This window comes from Peromyscus eremicus, chromosome 23, assembly GCF_949786415.1.
Source record: "Peromyscus eremicus chromosome 23, PerEre_H2_v1, whole genome shotgun sequence".
NCBI classification, from domain to species: Eukaryota; Metazoa; Chordata; class Mammalia; order Rodentia; family Cricetidae; genus Peromyscus; species Peromyscus eremicus.
In genome coordinates this window covers 8,068,730-8,089,719 of record NC_081438.1, presented here as the reverse complement: position 1 = coordinate 8,089,719, position 20,990 = coordinate 8,068,730, and the positions used below count along the sequence as shown (strand labels likewise).

Genomic DNA, 20,990 nt, shown 5'->3' with positions numbered 1-20,990 from the left:
CTCGGTGAAATGGCCTGCAGTCCCCTGGGTGGCCCCACGGGCAGCCCTGGAGGCCGAGCAGGCACTCACCTCTTGTGCTTCATCACGAGCCCGATGGAGTAGCAGACATCTCTGTGCTTCTCCTCGGAGCGCAGCTTCACCTCCACGCCCACCTCCTCCTTCTTGCGCTCAATGTGCTCCAGCGTGTGCTGCACTAGGTAACCCACCGCCCCGTGCTGCCCAGGGTCAAGGGTCTGGATGTGCTGGAGGATGTCAAGCACCTTCAAGACAAGACAGAAAGACTAGGAGATAATATTTTCGCCAGGCCTTTTCTTTTCCGAAGTGTGGGATTGACACCTACCCATGAAGCCCTGACAAAGACCGGCGACGGCACACCATTGTGGACCAGGAGTTGTAACGGGCCAAACATTTCTTGGTTAGCCTAGGAGCTGAGGAAGCCACTTGTCTTTATTTTTAAAGTACAGAAACCATTCTATCCTGTCATTCTTGCTTTAAGAAGGGAAAATCCTCAAGACCCCTTAACCAAGACAAAAGATACTTGGCAGAACTGTCTTGGTGCCGGGCGAGTAGCTCCTAATCAGACGTCGAGGGAGGAGCTAGGCCTCCGGATGGCTGCAGAGCTGAGGCTGGCAGCAGGAGCAGGGCTGACCCTGCACGGTCTGTCTGCTACTCACAGTGCCTCCACTCAAGGGTCAGGCTTCAAGCAAAGTGTGTGTATGCACATCAACATGCTCGAACTCACACAGCCCTGTGATGCTTGAGAACAGCACACATCAGTGCTGGTTTACTGAGTCCTGCCTGAGTTGGAGCTCCTTACTAGGACAGGTGACCTCACTCTAGGCCCAGATCCACCAACCAGCTGCTTCTCTGCTGAGCTACTCCCCGTCACACCGACAGCCAGATGCCTCAGCAATTATTCTGAAGCTCAACCTCACCTTCCTGAGCAATACAGTAGGAATACAAAAAATACCAACAGGCTCCGGTATTTCTCAGTGATGAACTGGAGGTGTCTATTAGGCATGGGTAGCGCACAGCCACTACTGATTTCCAAGAAAGGGAATTTGGCTCAGTGAGTTTAAATGCTGGTCCGAGGTCAGAGGCTTACAAAGATGTGGCCCTGGTATGACCCTCAGCCCAGTCTCAACCGCCATTGTGCCAGGGAAATACAACAGAATCATCCTAATTACTGTGATGCAACTTAATGTAAGAACAACAGGCAGAGTGCCAGCACCCCAAACACCCCAAAGCTTGCTTCAACAGAGATCCACAGGAGCAGTCCCCGTTCACACCCGTCCAGGAGGGGCTCGAAAAGTGGGGGTGCTCATGACATCTGTCCTTTGTAGCTAAGAGCATCCAACAGTGAGCCTCTGTGGACTCGGCCAGAAACAATGGCCGTCCTTGTGTGTCCTGGCCAGTGAGCCACTGTGCACACAGCTAGACATGGACTCTTCAAGGCACAAAGGTGGCCCACATTCAGACTGTAAGGCAGGAAGTTTTGACTCCTTGCATGGATGTATGAGGCTGAGGGTTAGGGGACATGTGACTTGGATCTGGTGTGTTTACAAGACAATGCTGACAGTGGGCATCATGTTCCCAGGCAAAGCTCAAGGCCTTGGTTGGACATAGTGATTTACATCTATAATCCCAGCACTGGGAAACAGGATCCCGAGTTCAAGGCCAGTGCAGAACCCTGCCTCATAAATAAAAACAAGCCACTATCCGCCCAAATAAAAACCAAACCAAAACCAAAACCCAGAGGCTCAGGGAGAGAGCTGGGAGGAGCCCTGCTGCTCAGGGACACTCCCTTCCACCCACCACTCCTCCTCTGTCTACACAGCAGCACACAGGCTGTGGCCCGGCTCCCACAGAAGACGACAGTCCCACTTCTCTAAGTCCACTGACAGGCAGCTCCAAGGCCACTAGTCCACCGCCCTGTGTGCACGAGTCCTGCCTGTCCACTAAGTCTCCCTCTGAGCTCTTGGCTCCCCTTGCTTGTCTGTTAGACTGTCTGCTGGCTGCAGTTGGGAGGGCAGGAGCCCCTGACAAAGGCCAGAACACTGCTTGCCATGGGTGGTCCCAGGCCAGTTCTATACAGCCTGCCATGGCACTTTCTCCCAGCCCCAACAGCCTAAGCCTTAAACACCCTCTTCCGGAGCGGAATGCCAGCCCCACGTTGGAAAGTCTGTAGGTTCTGAGAGTCCCCCTCACTCCCATCCAAGGGAACTATGGTCACCCAACCATCCCCGAACATGCCAAGGCCAGTGCTGTGAGCACAGAGATGGCTAGTGGGGAGCACACTGTGTGTACCCTGTCAGTGTAAGGAGGGTGGGGTGGCAATGCAGCTGAGGGGTCAGCAGAGGAGCAGGCAGCATGTGCATGGCGGACACAGCAGGAGTGCATTAGCGCACGGGTGGGTGGGGACACCACGACACACAGATGTGGGACATGGAAGGTCAGGCAGGTGGGATAAAACCATGGAGACTTGTGAGCCACACTGCAAGGTGAGAAAAGCATCCCCCAGTCAGCAGAGAGCCCCTCAGGGCCCACTATCCTGATAAGACCCTGACTGCCGTGTGCATGACAAGGAGGCAGACAGGCATGTCTTCTCGTCCCCTGCGCAGGTGTAAAGACATTGAAAAAAGCCCCTGGGACGGTACACAGGGTAGAGGAACCTAAGAGCATCCCGGTGTGAACCTCAACGGGAGACCCAAGACAAGAGAACAGAAGGAGCCTGGGAAACAGTGGCCATGAGGCAGGCGGGGCATCAAAGAAGTAGGAGAAAGGGTAAGGCCACTTCCTGGCCTTGCCACAGCGACAGAAGGGCCGCTGGCAGATCAGGGCCTGGGGAAAGGGCTGGGAGTGAGAGCACGCATGTTTTGGGGAGTGTCAGAGCAAAGGTAGGTGGTGGGCAGTCAGCATACAGTGGCCATGTGTGAGGTAAACATGCAGGGAGTAGAGGGGATGGTGGCCAAGGCAAGGCCAACGGGGCCGATAAGAACGACTCAGGCTTTCATGCAGGGAAGGGAGGAGGGTGCTTCCTGCACTGCACAGAAAGCAGGCGGGTCACAGTCCCTGGAGGCTCCTGCAGCAGCACTAAGTGCAGCCAGCTTCTCCTTAGCCACCGTGACCCTCAGGGTGACACCTACGGTGGCCTCAGTGCACTGAGAGGTAACTTCTTGACATTTAGTATGGGAAACCGGCAAGAACCAAACAGTTAACAGGACAGCTGAGAGGACAGAGCAAAAGCGGTGACTTCCACAAACATGACCTCTTGACTCCACTTTCCCACTCACAGCCACAGTGACCAAGAGGACTGGGCTCTGCAGCTCTTCCTGACTTCACCAAACAGAGGGAGAAGGGAGCCAACCTGTAGGCTTCCTGCTCAGGGACAGATCATCTTAACAAACAAGGCCCATGGCCCACAGGCTGATGTCACCTCCTCTCATTCAATACATACACCTCCACACCCCAGCACACCCCTCCCCCAGGCCTCTGGCAGGCTGCCTTCCTCAGGTGACCCACCCTCTGAGCTCCTCCAGAAGCCCTCCTCTGGAGAGCAGCCATGTCTACTGACATGGGCCCCTAAGCACCTCTCTCGTCTTGGGGTCACCATGAACTGAGGGGACGGGTCCAGATGTTCCATACGGCAGCACCACGTGCAGAAGAGAAACGGAAGGTGACAGGCGCTGCTAGGCAGTGGGCATGTCCCCAGTGGGCGTGTCCCCAGTGGGACTATGCCAGCCAGCTGCAGACTTGGAAGGCAGCACTGAGAATTTCAATCACAAAGGCCCGTGACTGGACCTGCCACTCAACTGGGACAACTCAGTGACGGGACCTTTGCTCTCTCTCTCTCTCCTTCTGGATGATCCTGAAATCCCTCAACAAACAGAACTGGCTGAACAAAGTCAAAGGACTAAACCCTGGGCTGCTGAGTGGGTGACGGTTCCCAGGGTGCACTCCTCCAGAGCACATCTGTTGGGCCATGGAAGACATCTTAAGACTCAGGACTGTCCATGTCTGCATCCCACTATATATCTTTAAAACCATGAACTGATGGCCCAGTACAGTCACTTAATGAGAGAATTTACTTTTTAAAAATAAATTCTGAAAGATTTTACTTTTAATTATGTGGATGTGTTTGTGGGGGCGGGGTACATGAGGACAGAAAAGGGCACTGGATCCCCTGGAGCTGGAGTTACAGGTCGTTGAGAGTGCCAAGTGCACGCCGGGAACTGAACCTCAAGTCTTCTACAAGAGCAGTAAGTGCTCCTAACAGCCGAGCCATCTCTCCAGGCCCCAGAGCAGTGGCTTTCTGTGGAGAGACTGACCATCTCTGGAAACATCCCACAGAGGCTCAGAACCAAATGCCCTCTGCAGGCCTTCTAGACAAACAACATGGACTGATGGCCTCTCTCCAGACCAAGGGTGGAATGGGAATGGGCTATGACTCCTGCACACTCAGACTCACACAAAACTGCACAGTGTGCCCAAAGTCAGCTCTGAGCTCCACAGGTGACTCCTCATAGAACTTGCTGCCAGATGCGGGGATTACAGCATGGGCAAACCCAGAACCGGACAGTAAGAAGCCTCAGCCGGTCTCAGCTGGATCTTCCCATGTCCCACAGCTGCAGCAAGGCCAGCACCGAGCACTTGTCTTGCCTCTCTTTGCAGAGTCAGGTGACTTTGGGAAGGCACCATGGGGCGGCAGTGGGCAAGAGGCAGGACAGGGGTTTTGTGTCCAGAGCTCAGAGGTCATTCCTGGTGACAGAACCAATGCTTCTTAGAAGAGGAGAGAAAAACATTTCTTTAGTGGGTCAGAACTGGGGGATGGAGCAGATCTGAACTTACTCCTTTAACAGGAGGATGACCTTCAACAGCCTTGGTCCAGCTACAGCTTTCCTCTCTAAGGCAAGGGCCGAGCAGCAAAGTAAGATAATTACCTTCTCTGGCCAGATACCCAGATGGAAGTAGAGTCTGGCCTGGAGGAGCAGGAGCTGCACCTGGTCCGGGTACATGGCCAGGTACAGGTCCAAGGAGTCTCTGAGGAGCTGGTAGGACTGGTCAATGCCTTCCCTGGGGGAGAATAAATCACCTTTGACTCAGCATGGGCTTCCCAACACATGTCTCAAAACAAGTGTTACTGACTCCCAGACTCCCCTGCTCAATACTGTGAGCTCTTAGCAAAATCCACAGTGAACATAAAAGTCTTATACCACATTAAAATCTGTCCTCACTAAGCAGTCCCCTCAGCAGCACACACAGATCCAGAACTCTGAAGAGCAGAACAGAGGCTGTGAGGGGAGCAAAGCTACCCTGGGTGACACTTGCAGAGCTCACACCAATAGGAGTGAACCCTGGTTCTACTCGTCAGTTTGGGGTCAACGCTTGTAACAAGTGTCTGCTCTGTGCTAGGGCTTAGGGAGCAGACAAGCTGCGTACACATGTGGACAGGAGGTTATAACCCCCTGCAGTCCGCTCACCTGTGAGGTTATAACCCCCTGCAGTCCGCTCACCTGTGAGGTTATAACCCCCTGCAGTCCGCTCACCTGTGAGGTTATAACCCCCTGCAGTCCGCTCACCTGTGAGGTTATAACCCCCCTGCAGTCCGCTCACCTGTGAGGTTAGAACCCCCCTTCAGTCCGCTCACCTGTGAGGTTAGAACCCCTCTGCAGTCTGCTCACCTGTGAGGTTAGAACCCCCCTGCAGTCTGCTCACCTGTGCCACCAACTGACAGTTGTTCTAAAAGAATCTATTAACAACGACTTCTGCTAGGTGAATGCTATTGGGCATCAGGAAACTGATGGCAACACACATCCTACAGCGATTTCCCAGGACAGGCTTCCTTCAACTATGGAGCAAAGTTAACCCCAGACTCTGTTCTCTTACAGGAGGGTGTAAGGTCAGAGGTCACAGCACCTGGACAGGAAGACACGACCTCTGCCACTCTGCCACTGACTTCCAAAGAATGCATTCAGTGTTTGAGCAGAGTTAAGCCCACCACAAACACCAGAGGGTGAGGCTACGAACAAATGCATGGCTGCTGACCCCGAAGCAGTCATCACAGGGCAGCTCATTAAACAGGCTTCCCGTGTTTGCACAGAACCCTAGAAGGCCCACACTGTGCGGGAGCAGAGGAAGCCAGGCCCTCACCTCTTGCCCAGGCTCAGCAGGTTGCCCACCATCCGCTGTAGCACCTTCTTCACATTCACCACGCCGTATAGCGCCGCCGTCACGTGCTGACCAATCAAGTACTCACACTCCTTCACCGTCAGCTGCTTGCCTTTCCCAAAAGCATCTATGTAGATGTAGTCGAAGATGTCCAGGGTTGCCCTGCCCAAAGACAGCCAATGAGTCAGAATTACAACCTGGAGGAGGAGGCGGCCACGGCAGAGGTGGAGGTCACAGCACCACTTTACCATTGTCACCAGTACCATCGAGGCCTTGGCCGCAGTGACCACACCGCCCTGCTCTTGAGAAGCACTGGGCAAGGGAGATGGCTCAGTGGATTCAAGTGCTTGCTGTCGGCCTGACTAGCTGAGGCTGATCCCTGGGCCCCACATGGTGGAAGCAGAGGACTGACTACCAAGTTGTCTTGACTCTACACATACGCTGTGCATGCGCACACATAACGTGAACAAACAAACAAGGAAGCGGCAGCAGGGAAGCCGCCCGACAGCAGACAGAGTCCTACAGCCCTGAGCCAGTTCAAAGAACACTGACAGAAAGACACGGGCATGAGGACCAAGACGGATGCTAATCACAGAGTGGCAGACTGCTGCCTGTCTGGGATCCGGGGCCTATGAGGACCCAAGAAAACTTAGGGAGCCCAGACCGGGACTTGGTCCTCCTCTGTGCCCCACAACCTCAGGCTGGACCTTAGGGGGCAATGACCCTGGACCTGCTCACATTCTCACAGCACTGCTAACTGTGATTCTGAGGGCTCATGGAGTGGTGGGTGGCTAAGTGTTGGGGACAGCAGTGCTTCTTCTGAGCAATCTTGATCCTGTGCCCACCGCAATCACACAACATTTTCCTCTTTGGCTGCTAACTATCTCAGTCGGATTTCTTTCCTGAGTTGCGTTCATAGCCCACTTTTGGCAAAGACTTGAGACTTACATAAATGTTCTAAAGAGCACAGAACTTGTTGGCGTCTGCTATGAGGCTGAACTTCCTATGGACAAGCACACAGGCCTAACGAGCCAAGGTCATCACGATGTGAAACACACAGACAAAGTGTGCATGTGCCCAAGTGTCAGGGCTTTTTAAAAACATACCTGGACTAGCTGTGCCCCAAGAATATAGGGCTGAACACGGAAGATCAATTTGGGGACAGGTGAACCTCAGTGATAAAGCACGGTTCAATCTTCAGCACACACACAAATCAAGCCCCCCAAACAAAAATCCACACAGCTACTCCTATACATAAAAAGTGAAAGAACATGTACAGACAATAAAAAATACATTCTTGAAAAAAATCTAATGCCGGGCTGGAGAGATGGCTCAGCGGTTAAGAGCACTGACTGTTCTTCCAGAGGTCCTGAGTTCAATCCCAGCAACCACATGGTGGCTCACAACCATCTGTAATGAGATCTGGTACCCTCTTCTGGCCTGTAGGTATACATGTAGACAGAATACTGTATACATAATAAATAAATAAATTAAAAAAAATCTAATGTCTACATATAAATACAACTTAGCAAAATTAGCCAAGCACAGCAGTGCATGACTTCAATCCCACGGCAGAGGCAGAGGCAGAGGCAGGAGGATCTCTGTGATCTTGGGGCCTGTTTGATCAATATTGCAAATTCCAGGCCAGCCAGTGCTACAGAGTGAGGCCATGTCTCCCTATACAGAACAACAAACAAACAAAAACTTCACAAAATTAGAAAATTGGAAGGTAGTTTTGATGACACCAATGAAAGGTGTCACACCAAACAGCAAGCTAATGCTGAAAACTGAGAAGTACTCCATGTGGAAGAGAGAAGCATTCAGTGTGGAGGAGAAAAGCATTCCGTGTGGAAGAGAGAAGCATTCCGTGTGGAGGAGAAAAGCATTCTGTGTGGAAGAGAGAAGCATTCCGTGTGGAAGAGAGAAGCATTCCGTGTGGAGGAGAGAAGCATTCTGTGTGGAGGAGAGAAGCATTCTGTGTGGAGGAGAGAAGCATTCTGTGTGGAAGGAGACCCCTGGGCTGGAAAGATGGGAAGGTGCTTGCTGCCAAGTTCAAGGCCCTTTGACCCCTGGGACCCAAATAGTAGAAGGAAAAAAACTGACTCCCCCACAAGTTTTCCTCTAACTTCTGTACGTACATACACACACACACACACACACACACACACACACACACACACACACACACACACAGTTAAAAGCAACAACAAAAACCCTCAAAAATCATCCCCAGGCAAGGGTATTGCTATCTGTTTCTACTTTGTAGTCAATAGCATACAAAGCCAACATACTAAGCTAGAAAAAACAAAACAGCGCTGTTCAGACACTGTGACATGTCACCAAAAGCCAGAGCCACAAACCATCCGCAGGGTAGACTCATCCAGCCAGGCACTGAAGGCCAGGCCTGTATACAAGTACCAGTCACAGCTAGAGCCAAAACACTTGGTAGCTCAGGACAGCCCTAACAGAGTCATGTGGAAAGGGTAAACAATTCAAGACAGACCCCCAGAACCACAGTCACAGACAGCAGGAGGCTGCAGGATCCTGACATTAGTGCCAGAACCAGCTATGACCAGCCAGAAGCAGTTTCTAGCTGCAATCAATAGCCAAGTAGAACTTTCTTTTTGTTTTCTTGTTTGATATAGGGGCTAGACTGTAGTCCAGGCTGGCCACAAACTCCTGCCTCAGCCTCCCAGTGCCCATCACACAGGCCTCCTAAGGAACCTGATAAACTGACTCTCAATCCGTAAGGAAGACCAAAAGCTAGGAACATCCAGAGCACTTTAAGATCTGGATGGGGGCGGGAGGTCATGAGGGCTCAGAGTATAGCCTGGGCAGGGAGGGTGGGGCCCAGCTGCTAACAAGGGCTGTGTGTGTGTGTGTGTGTGTGTGCGCGCGCGCGCTGCTGGTGGCTCAGGCTTCCACAGTTCTCTGTGTTTGTTTCTGGCCCCTGTCTGGGTCCTGGAGTAAAGTGATTGATCCTCCTGCTTCAGCCTCCCAAGCAGACAGGACTTCAAGTACTAACAAATCATTGCATTGTTTGAGCCTGGAGTGGTGGCTCAGCTCTGTAATACTAGCACTCAGGATGAGAGGCTGAAGCAGGAGGATTCCAAGTTCAGGACAGCCTGGGTAGCATAGTGAGTCACTGTCTCAAATAATCAATACACTAAAAGAGACAGAAATGCTCAGATCATGTAGGACCCTCAGTAGATGTCACATGAGTATCTTACAGACGCACAAGGAGATAGGTAAGCTTACCAAGGCTGCAAATAAGTTTTCTTATTTGCAAATAATAGGAAGTAGATATCCAGATTGCAAACATTAACTTACCAGTCAACTGTGAGGACTATACATTTGGAAAATGACAGTCTATAGTAATGTAGAGAAACTCAAAGTAATGGATGGGGATGAGGGGGCTTCACACCTCATGAAATGTCTTTCTTCTTAAACTGGAGGGGCATGTGGAGTCCAGCTGCACTTCCTTTCCACAGAGCAGGAGAGATGAGAGGGTAAGAAAATGTGTGTGAATGTGTAAGAGTGTGTGTGTGTGTGTTGCACACGCACACTAGAGGCTGTCCTTGAACCTTTAAGCCAGCATTTACAGAGAATACTAGCCCCATTTGGCTCTGATGAAGCCAGGTTTTTGAGCCCTGTCTGGCTTCAAAGCTCAGGGACTGCTCATCCCACTGTCCAGGACAGGACAACAGGATGAGTTTTTTTCCCTCGTGTGGAGAAGTGCTTTTCTCCCTGGGGAAGACTCTGCTTAGGAGAAGCAGAGGACTTGACCCGAAACAAGTCAATCCCAGAATACAACTCAGCTCAGCCAGGCTGTAAGCTGCCCAGCCTGGTATTCCTCTCTCCCAAGCTGGAGCACAAGTGTGGGAGGAGGAGGCTGTTTTATGGCTGATGAGAAAAGAGAAGAACCTTTGATGGGATGGACCTTCACACTATGGACCCTGACAGCCACAAGACCTTTTTTAAGTTAGGCTTTTGAGATGTTGTAGAGTCACATGCCTGTGTAAGAAATACAGAAATATACATCGTGCTTGTCACTCCGCACATAAGGGGGATCCAATATAACCTCAACGTGATCCCTCAGAAGCAGATGCCTGCTTGGTAATACCTAATTTTTTTTTTTTTTTGGTTTTTTCGAGACAGGGTTTCTCTGTGTAGCTTTGCGCCTTTTTCCTGGAACTCACTTGGTAGCCCAGGCTGGCCTCGAACTCACAGAGATCCGCCTGGCTCTGCCTCCCGAGTGCTGGGATTAAAGGCGTGCGCCACCACCGCCCGGCGGTAATACCTAATTTAACACCAGAACCCGGTTCCTCAATACCCATTAAACACAGCAAAGATGGCTCACCCTTCTGCGCCTTGGCACCACCTCAGGAGGAAGTGGCTTGGGAAGTTGACGGGCTCCAGTGGGACCCCCAGCTGCCGGGCGATGGTCAGGTAGAGCAGAGACATGCTGATGGGGATTCCTGTTCTGCGGGTCAACACCTGAGGGAGGAAAGTTGCTGAGGTTCAGGAGGGCCAGGGGCTGGCTCGATGTGGTGCCAGCATCCTATGCTAGCTCCAGAGCTACAGTTAGATCAGGGACCAAACCCAGCACTCTGGCTGTTTTCTCACAGCCTGCAGAAGACGTTTGCCTCCTCCCCTAGCTCCAACACAGGGTCTCCTTACAAAGCCAGGCTGGCCTCAAACTTGCCACCATGTCCCTTGGCCTCCCAATGCTCGGCTTACAGGTGTGGACGACCCCACACCCAATTTCTTGCTTTTAGCTTGTGTTTTGTTTTTGCTGGGCTAGGCATGGAAGCTGCAGCCTTGTGTGCACTGGGCAAGCATTCCACCACTTAGCTACTGCCCACACCTGAATTTTCTAAGAACAAAACCATTTTGTGACATGAAAATAACAGAAGCCAGAGGTTCTACAGTCTATGCCTATAGTCCTAGCACCCGGGAGGCTGAGGCAAGATGCCAGAAAGTCCAAGACCAGCCTGGGCTACCAAGTGAGAGCCTATCTCAAAATAGGCAAAGAACCGTAACCAGCATGTTCCATGCCCACACAGCTCTGCTGGCACACAGAGTGCACAGCCACCCAAGACTTCAACTGCCTGTGCCCTTTCACCCAGTAAGACAGTACTGAGCCTGTGAACCCGGACTGCCAGGTCTTTACAGGCAGCCTGCTGGTCTCCTCCTACCAGAAAGCAAGCATGTAAAGTCTGAGATATGACAACAGAAACCATGTTACAGAGAACAGGACAGACAAGGAAATGCACATCAAAGGTTTGTGGATGATGTAGCTAGGCCACAGGAGGCAGGTCTGTGCAGTTCAACACTCATAATCACAGACTGAGCAAACTAAGCCACAGAAATGCCCATTTCTATTCACAGGGCTTCCTTACAACAGCCATCCTGGAGGCTGGAGAGATAGCTCAGTGGTTAAGATTAAGAGCACTGGCTGCTCTTCCAGAGGTCCTGAGTTCAATTCCCAGCAACCACATGGTGGCTCATAACCATCTGTAACAGGATCTGATGCCCTCTTTTAAACATACATAAAATTTAAATTAAAAAGAAAAGCATCCTGTAGCAGATCTACCCCACCATGCTATCGCATGATAGAGGAAAACGGGCTTCACTGAGATATGGAAAGATTTGTCAGCAAGAAATGGACAGCCCATCGGAGATGTGACTGCACACACTTACACAGTCACCCTTGCCTGTCTAGAGGGGAGTCAGGTCCGAGCACCCTGGAGCATCAAAATCCATAGATCCAGTAGGTACAGGCACAGAACCTACACACCCACCATTTGTCAGCTTGAAGTCATACACTCCCTTTAAGGCACTGTTCAAATCCCCTGCGTGTGCACACCTGCAGGTTTAGGCAGTGAACGGTGCCTACACAGGAGCACACAGAGGGTGCTGCAGGAGGAGGGAACTGGATGGTTCCTCTTGCTGCAGCCACATGTACCTGGTGCATGTAGAGGTTCAAGGCGTTGTAGTAGTCCATGCGGTTCCCTTTGAACTTCAGCTGGTCGTACAGGACATAGTTGATGGCGTCCAGCACTTGGCTCTGGAGCTCTATCTCCATTATCATGGAGGACTCGCCTGCAGCACAGAGAGCTCCTCTGGGTCACAAGCACGAGCAAGTACACCCCAAACACTCACACCCCAAACACAAGCAAGGCACACCCTGAACACGCAGTGACTGGCAAGGGCCTGCATGACAGTCAAGTGCTGCCAGCCTGGGAATGGAAACAGGGTGGCATTAGTGCTTTACATCATTCAGGCAACCACCCCCAGGGCCTTTGCAGCCTGGATCATCTACAGCATTTTCACACCTGCTCTGAAGGTCAGGCTGGGGTGGCGGCTGTTGATACCACGGAGGGTTTTGCACACAAGTTCCACGATGCTATGGATCTGGGCCTGGATGTCTCTGAGGCTGATGTCGGAGAGAGGGTTGCAGTACTGGTCGATGTAAACGGCACCTGTGGGTGAGAAGTGTGGAGTCAGCTTGCTTTCTACCTGACTGGTAGTAGCGTGTTACTGAACTAGCACTGGAGCTGTGACTTCTCACACCACACACCACACCAGCTCCCACCCTGGATGCCAGGAAAAGCCCTACCACAGCGAGGGAGATCAGATACCTTCACCACAAAGCACTTCATACACCATTTAAGAAAACAAAACAAACCATTTTGGGGGAGGTCATGATTCAGTAAGCAGGACACGTGCCCCCACATCCTATTATGAAGACTGCCAAATGCCCGCAAGGAAACCCTCAGGCCACTTCTCTCCTACACTCACTCCTGTGAGCCAAAACCCAACCACTGAAAGACTTCCTGCAAGGCGATTCCTCTTAACAACTAAGCCAAGGGTAGGAATGGCAGACAGACCATTCCAGCCAATCACAGCTCTCATGGGTGGACTGTGGAAACTGAAGCTTTGTGCTTGAAAAATGTAAAAACAAGTATTTATTTTTCAAATACAACCTACAGAAAACAAAGACTGTTTCACTATTCTGAACTGGTGTGATGGCACACACCTTTAATCACAACTCACAGATTCGAGAGACAACACACGCTCATAAGATAAGGAGCCTTGATAACCCCACAGAGCAGGTCCAGTTTCATCGCTGGCCTCAGCCTCAGCTGACCTCATACCATGCCTAAACCATCACTTGGTGGCAGAACATGCTTACTTAAAAGCCTCCCAGTAACCTTTTAAATTCAAGAGACCTCAGGCTAGCCCAGGACCTTGCTGCTCCTACCAACACTCCAAAAGCTGAAGGTAGTAGTTCAGGGCATTGGGAGACCCAGCCTAGACTACAGGGATTGTGCTATACGCCACCTGCTCAGGCTTCTTCAGTGGCTGTAGTCTAGTCAGGGTTGAGGCTCTGGAGCCAGGACCCCCCATCAGCTAACCCCGGCCACTCAATGGCTTCTACTGCCTACCTAGTGGGTGGTCTGTGGAAACTGAAGCTTTGTGCTTGAAAAATGTAAAAACAAGTATTTATTTTTCAAATATAACCTACAGAAAACAAAGACTGTTTCACTATTCTGAACTGGTGTGGTGGCACACACCTTTAATCCCAGCACTCAGGAGGCAGAGGCAGGAGGATCTCTGTGGTCAGTCTGGTCAACACAGCCAGCTAAGGCTACAAAGTGAGATTGCTTCAAACAAAAGAGAACAACACCTCGAGAGAGCTGAACTCCCAGTTCTCCTAAATGTACAAGCAGACAAGAGGATGGCTGTGACTTTCTTTTCATCAGACTACAGTTTCCACCTCCTGTCAGTCAACATCAGACCTTCAACCGTTAGCATGTATCTCCACTAGGCACTGTGGGCTGTGGCAATCTTTATTCGAAGCCTGGAACATAACAAACCTACTTACAAGGGCTGGGCATACCTAGCACTCAGAAGACAAGCTGACAGCTAGGCTGTGCTCTGCATTTTAAAAAAGAAAAAAACCAAACAAAAAGCCAGGAAATGCACTGAACACACTTGACACAGAGGGGTGAGGCAGTCCCTGTGACAGCCAGGGCAGCTGCAGCTGCGGAGACCAGTGAGCTCTGCAGGGCTCAGCTGAGACTCACACAAGTGAGCCCTGAGCTGAAGGGCACAGGGGACCACAGGAAGTGAAGCCAGCATCTCTAGGCATGGGTCAGGAGAGGCCTGGATGCAGGAGCTGAACACTGCAGAGCAATTTGGAAAGGTGTGAAGTTAGGGGAGGGAGGTCCAGACCACAGAGGGCTCTGGGATGCAAGTAGCCATTCAGGAAACACGAGGCAGTCCTACAGAGATGGGGACTAAGTGGGTCAGGCACAGGGCTGACTGGAGGACAGTAGGCAGTAATGCCCAGGGAAAGCCAGGACTCCTCAGACAGGCTGCCGAGAGCCTGGAGAACTATAATGGACAGGATGTGATCTAGAACACCAGCAAGGGGGAACGTCAACCCATCTGGTGGCCCCCAGGAGCAAGGAGGATCCATAAGCACACACTTCACAACCACAGCACGGGAGGCTTCTATCTAAGAATTAAGACAGTGTTTAAAAAGCCAAGTCACATTTTTTTACTATTCCCCTAAGAACCCAGTATCTCCTAGCACAGAGCCCGGTCACCTCTCCCTTCCCCCCCATTTGGGCCACGCCTCCGGCCACAGGCCACACTGCCTACCCTCACTAACCCCCAGGACACAGGCAAGCGGACCTCTAAAGTAAAGGTTTTGAGCAGCAAGAACTGGTTTCACTAGCCAAAGGTCACTCACTCTGCAGGCCCACATGTGCTTGTGTGTTGAGGTCAAAGGTCAACCTCAGCATCGTCCTTGAGGGCTGTCCATCTGGTTTTTGCCAAGCTCACTGACCAGAGAACGACAAGAATCCTCTGTCTCCGCCTCCCCAGCGCTGAGGTTACAAGCATGCCCAGCAAGTCTGACTTTCTACATGAGTTCTGGGGACAAAATCCACTCCTCATGAACTGTGTGGCAAGCACTTTCCTGACTGAATGTCCAGCTCTCAACTGTCACTGAGCCAGTGACGACTCTTAAGACACATGGTCACTTAAGCTGACGTGGAGATGGCACCGGACTCTCTGCTGGAAGGTTGAGTGCTGTCTGCTTTGTAATCCTAACGCCCTCTCACATGGCTTTCCTTCCCCTCGTCCTGGAGGGAGAGCTGTCACAGGATCTTACAGGCTGCTCAGCCGCCCAAGACCCCTGTCCATAGGCACGGAAACACCCACCTTCCAGATAGGACTCGTAATCATCAGGCTGCTGCAGGAAAGCCTTGAGGTTGTTCAGGATTTTCTGCTGCCGCAGGTAGTACAGAATTTTCTTTGCGTAGTATTTCCAGGTCAGAGCTTTCCTGGGAAGCAACCAAACAATCCACTAAGAACTTCAGTAGCCTAGCTTCCCCATCACATCACACACTCTTCGTTCCCAAGACAAACACAGCTGGCACACATCTGCACCGCTGTCTGCACAGGGCAGGGCTCTGCACGCTGATGTGACGGTCCAACGGCAGGCAGACATTTACACCCTGACTCTGGGTGAAGGCTGTGAACTGCATCCTGGGAGGTGCACTGTGCTGGTCCCCAGGGCCTGCTTCCGACACCCAGGGCACAGGCTGCTCCTTTCTCCTTTGTGCTTGGTGAACTCAGGAGTCCTTCTAGCCTTACGGTTTCAGGTGTGTCCATGCTGACCACCTTTCCAGAAGTTACTTTCTGAAGAGGTTTCCGGAGAACTCAAACCTGCACACCCAACTGTTACTCCACACCTGCCGGTAACTGGGGGGCGCCCTAAGACTTCTTCCTCTGAGTCACTGTCAGCTCATGAGTGTCGGGCCTCTGGGCCACCTTGAATGCCTGACACCCCGTCTCCCAACACTCTAACAAGAGCACCTCCCACTAACGTGGTACAGCTGGCCCAGACTCTGTGGGTGTCTCAGTCTCCTCCTCCTCCTCTGCTCCTGCTTCCATCCCCTTCCTTGTCACCGCTTGACAGGGCAGTCCATTGTTCCAGTGATACTGTCACCCACAGGACCATGGCCCCTGACCCAATTCTCCAGCTTCACTTCCTCACGCTAAAGCCCAACTTCTGGTGAAGACCCAGCATGTCCCTTCACCTGTCCCCACAGCCTCTGCGATCTCAGTTCCAACTGCTCCCACTGTTCCTTTAACCCCACACCTGGCCGTGTCACCCCACACTTTCCTCAGTGGACTGTTCCTCCCTGGAGGCCTACAGTCTGTACCTCCTCTTGGCTCTGTGCAGAAGGCCCAAGTCAGGCCTCTCCCTAGCTTACCTCCACAGGTGCCACAGCCCCTTACACTCTAGTTCACTCAGCATTTCCCAGGCACATGCCACTTCCCAGCAAGACAAACAGCTTCCGTGTTAGTATCGCTACCCTGTGAGCGCGAGAAGGCAGAGGTTTGGGGCTGCTGCTCACAGCTGTACCCCCAGTGCCCACAGTAACGCCTGGTACACTGAGGGTGTGCAGAAGACTATGTGAAGCCCTTCAGCAGGTCTCCCAAACGAGACGGGACTAACATGTGTGGCAGCCTCTACACACCACTAAAGTCCCCTGCACCCACAGAGGCAGTGTCTATCTGTTCCACCTGTTCTTTCACCTCTAACAAACAAAGGTGGAGGGCAAGTGCCGTGTTCACTGCCCAGGCCAAGAAGTGCAATGCTGAGGTCACAGTCCCACTTCATGCCTCTGTGGCCACTTCCCGAACCTCTCTAGAGTGACTACCAACACATCCCTAAAGTTCTCAGGGATCTTCTAGACCTTGGCATCTACCGGGGCTCCTCCTCCTGTCTCCCCACTCTTTAACAGCAGCTTCACATAGTCTGGGATACATTCACGTGAGCTTTAACTTGCTCTGAATTTCTTATTAGCAAGTAAATGGAGAGACTGCCAAGAAGGGCGCCAAGCCTGAGTCTGATCCCCAAGATCCACACTGGGAGAAAGGAAGAGCTGATTCCTATGAGCTGTCCTCTCATGTACATGGCACAAGTGTGACCACACAAACACAGAAGAACACAATAAACAAAAACACAAAATAAATTCACAACTAAGTGGCTGGAGAGGATCTGCAAAATTCAAATGCCAGTTATGTGGCAAGCTGCCACCCCAGGAGGTGGTGTAGTCTTCCATCAAAAGTCACCTGTGGATGCCTGCTTCGCCAACCTTCCACCCCAGCACCAAAGAAAAAAGGCCCCGTCTATGATCCTCTCAGGAAGCAGAGGCAGGAGGCTGCCAGCAAGGCCAGCCTGGACTACAGGGAGCCTCTGTCTTAAGAAAAGGAAAAAAGGTGGGGTGGAGGTGGTGACAAGGCGTGGTTGTCCCTTCTGTAATATCAGCAGCCACTGTGCTCAGTGTTCAGATCTACTGATCCTTCAGAGGTGACTCTAACTGAACCAGCCCCTCCTCATTTATTAGAAAGACTGTCGCAAAACCTCATCTATTCCCTAGTTTCCCATGGGATGAAATGTAGCAAAAACAGGACAAATGCTCTGCCTTCCCTTTTACTCATTTCTGATTCTCCTTCAAAGACCAAGGAATATCTTGAAATAGTACTGGGACTCAGAGAGCTAAACTGTCTGGAGCAGTCCAATATGCTCTGCCTCTACCATGCTGCAGCCCCAGCCAGCACACCTTTGGCCCACAGATGCTTCACAAGACCCTACACTGACGAGAGGGACTAACGGTAGTCATGCTGTCTGGCCCTAGGTGTCAAGAGGCTTTGGACTCATCTTGTACATTCCTGACACAGGCCTGAGAAGCAGCCATTTCTCCATGATCTTGGCTTACATTTAGGGAAGTGGCAGCTGAGGATGAAAATCTACAAGCTAGGACGGCCATTTCTACTGGGTGTTCATGAGTTCACACTGACACTTCCAATTCAAATTCAGACATATACAGCTTTGACCTCCTTCTGTGTGTATCCTTCTTCCTGAACAGTTCTGCTCCTCCCTGATACCTGAGATGACATGACAGTCATTCACTGGCCTGAGTCTAATGACTAGCTGTCCTATCATCTCCCTGAATATAAAGAAGCTGGGCAATCCCCACATGATCTTGTGTGGACAAGTGTGTCTATCTGTCCAGGTCCGTGTGCACGCACACCATGGGGCGGGCATATGTGGGAGTCAGAGGACAGCTTGCAGGATCTACTATGTGGGTCCCAGGGATTGAACTCAGGTCTTCAGGCTTGGCAGCAAGCACCTTCTTTACCTGTTCAACCACCTTGCCAGACCACTGCTCGATGTTCCTCTAGCTACATGGAATCTAGTCGGGGCTCCTGCCCTGACCACACACACAGTACTGTCTCCTGGACAGCTCTTGTTTGGAGGCAGCGGCTCAGGTTACTATACATTGAGTGCTCACCAGCAGGCTCGAGTCAGACTATCTCTGTGGTTTTGCGTTTCAAACTCCCTTTCTAGCAGATGTGTCAGAAAGAGCCCAAAGTCTGAGTCTTCCAAGCTGACAAGTTTGTCTTTAGCCTTTCTTTACACTTGGAAGTCAGTTCAGCTGGATATAAAAATCCTTGGCTGGCATTTCCTTATATCTTGGAATACCTTTTTTCCTCTGGCATAAAGTGCTGCTGTTGAAGTCTAAGGAGACAGTGTTTCTTTTTGCACAGACGTGACTTCATCTCTTTTGCCTGGATACTCAAAGGCCCTTTCTGATTCTAAAACCCAGAAACTGAAGTGTCTTGCTGGGCACTGGCCACTCAGGTTACTTTCTCAGGCACAGCACAAGCTCTTTAATGTGTTGTGGTAAACTGTTCCTGAAGACCACACAGAATAGCACAGCTACCCTCACCACATACCCAGAGAGGGGCACTTGAGTATCTACAGAAACTGCTCGCTCCCTACTGCTTTCCACAATAGGAATGAATGCAAACAGGGTCACCATGCACACTGACAACCCCAAACATTCTAAAAGGCAGAACATTCCCTGTCATTACACTTGTCCCAGCAGGGCCAACAGTTACTTTGGAAACAACCACTAATACTTACTTCCTCTGGCTACACAAGTTCACTTTTCCTGATGAACTGACTAGCATGAAAAAGCAGCTTTCCCAGTGATTTTAACATTCCTCTGAAGAGTGAATTCCAAGGTGCTTCCTTACAAGCACCGCCCTGCCGCTTTCCCTGGGTGTGGCAATCTCTGCAAAAGACCAATGGCTCCCAGCCTGGCCTTCCAGTCACAGTGTTACTGCGTGGGCTGCTTACTCTTGGGGAGTAAGTGCTGAGTACAAGGCTAGGTTGTTGGGTTCCAGCTGGGCATCCAGTTCCACTTAGTGCTCCCTACTCAACAACCTGCCTGCCCCCCTCTCACTGGGGACCTCTCCTGGCATCCTCCTGTCTATGTCCGTTCCCACAGAGCTCTGTTCAGATCACCAGTTCCCTCACACTCTGTCCCACTAGCTCACAGTGCAAGCTTCCCATTACACTAACTTAAACACTTTTTTCCTGGCTCTTTTTTTTTAATTTAATTTTTTTTCATTTTACATACCAACCACTGTTCCCCTTCCCTCCCCTTCTCCTACTTCCCCACCCACCCACCCCACTTCCTGGCTTTCTTGTAGATTTACTTCTCTGTACTTACTTTATGACAACATTATCCAGTTGGAAAAACAACTCAACAAAATAAAGACCTTCCCATCCTCACACCTTAGTTGTTTCTTTGTATCCACCTGGAGCAGCACTGGCTTGTGTATTAATTTGGGGAGAACTGACATCTTTGGCTAAGTCTTCTCACATTTTCAAAACACTGCAACAACCTAGGAAACCTATTCCTGAGACCCCACAGGACTAAGAACTGAAGCCTCTAGAGTGGACATGGAGTACAGCAAGAGGCTGTCCACCAGCCGATCCCCCAAGACAGAGGGTAGCAGTTAGCTAAGGGAGCTCCTCCTGCAGCAGTTGACTGGGACAGACCCCAGGGGTAATTCGAAGACAAAAGCCAAGCAGGGTCTGTCTCCAACAAACAATGATCCCTCTCTCTGTTTCTCATGTAGTTAGGTTAAAAAAAAGACACGTAGGTCACTATTAAAAACCACACTGTGGGGCTAAGAGCCAGGGGTAGAGCACTCAGTGGGCCCTGGGTTTGGCATTCAAGACTACAAAAGAAAAACTACAGGGGTAGAGTCAGGAAAGGCCCAAACAAAAGCAGGAGTGGGAAGGGCAGGAAGAGTGTAAACAAGAAGAACAGTTTACACAAACAAACGAAAGCCAAGAAAGTGCACCTCCGACCCCATCTACACACATGCCATGCCTAAAGACTATCGAGGCCACACAATACAGTGCTCACTCCAGTCAGTGCACACATAAACCTACTCACAGACTCCGGGTCAGGGGAGCAGCCCAGGCACTGGCATCTCACCTCTCCCCACGAACCCCCCTGAAACACTGTCTCCTGGTCTGGACATTTCACAGTGACCCCTCTCAGTGCATCTTGTTCTCTAACTTTTGGACCAGAAGGTCTTCCCGACAGGAGGTTAGGCTTCCAGGCAAATCACTGGTGACTGGAAATTAAGCTTTCCAGCAGACAATATAAGATACATCATTCTAAACAGTAGGAGAGAGGGTTTATTTTGATTGTCAGTGATGTGGTTTTGGGTGAGTTTGTGTCTGTGGCTCTGTGCCTGTGAATGCAGGCATCCAAGTAGGTCAAAAGAGGGACGCAGATCCTGTGGCACTGGTGTTACAGGTGGCTGGGAGCCACCCTGTGTGGGTGATGGGAACTGAAGTCAGGCCCTCCGGAATGCTCTTCCGCACTGAGATGTCAGTCTCTCCAGTCCCAGGGGCTCTTTGTAAT

The 20,990-nt window shown here is 51.2% G+C and overlaps 1 protein-coding gene across 1 annotated transcript in view; it reads right to left on the bottom strand.

The window, feature by feature from the left end:
- The window catches only part of Fbxo21 (F-box protein 21), a 40,159-nt gene that overhangs the window by 11,202 nt on the left and 7,967 nt on the right, over positions 1-20,990 (bottom strand). The window contains exons 5-11 of the mRNA XM_059249750.1: positions 15,406-15,527; positions 12,507-12,653; positions 12,137-12,273; positions 10,529-10,665; positions 6,151-6,330; positions 4,941-5,073; positions 70-260 (exon numbers count right to left, since the gene is read on the bottom strand). Coding sequence (XP_059105733.1) covers positions 70-260; positions 4,941-5,073; positions 6,151-6,330; positions 10,529-10,665; positions 12,137-12,273; positions 12,507-12,653; positions 15,406-15,527 — 1,047 coding nt within the window. The remainder of the gene's footprint in view (positions 1-69; positions 261-4,940; positions 5,074-6,150; positions 6,331-10,528; positions 10,666-12,136; positions 12,274-12,506; positions 12,654-15,405; positions 15,528-20,990) is intronic.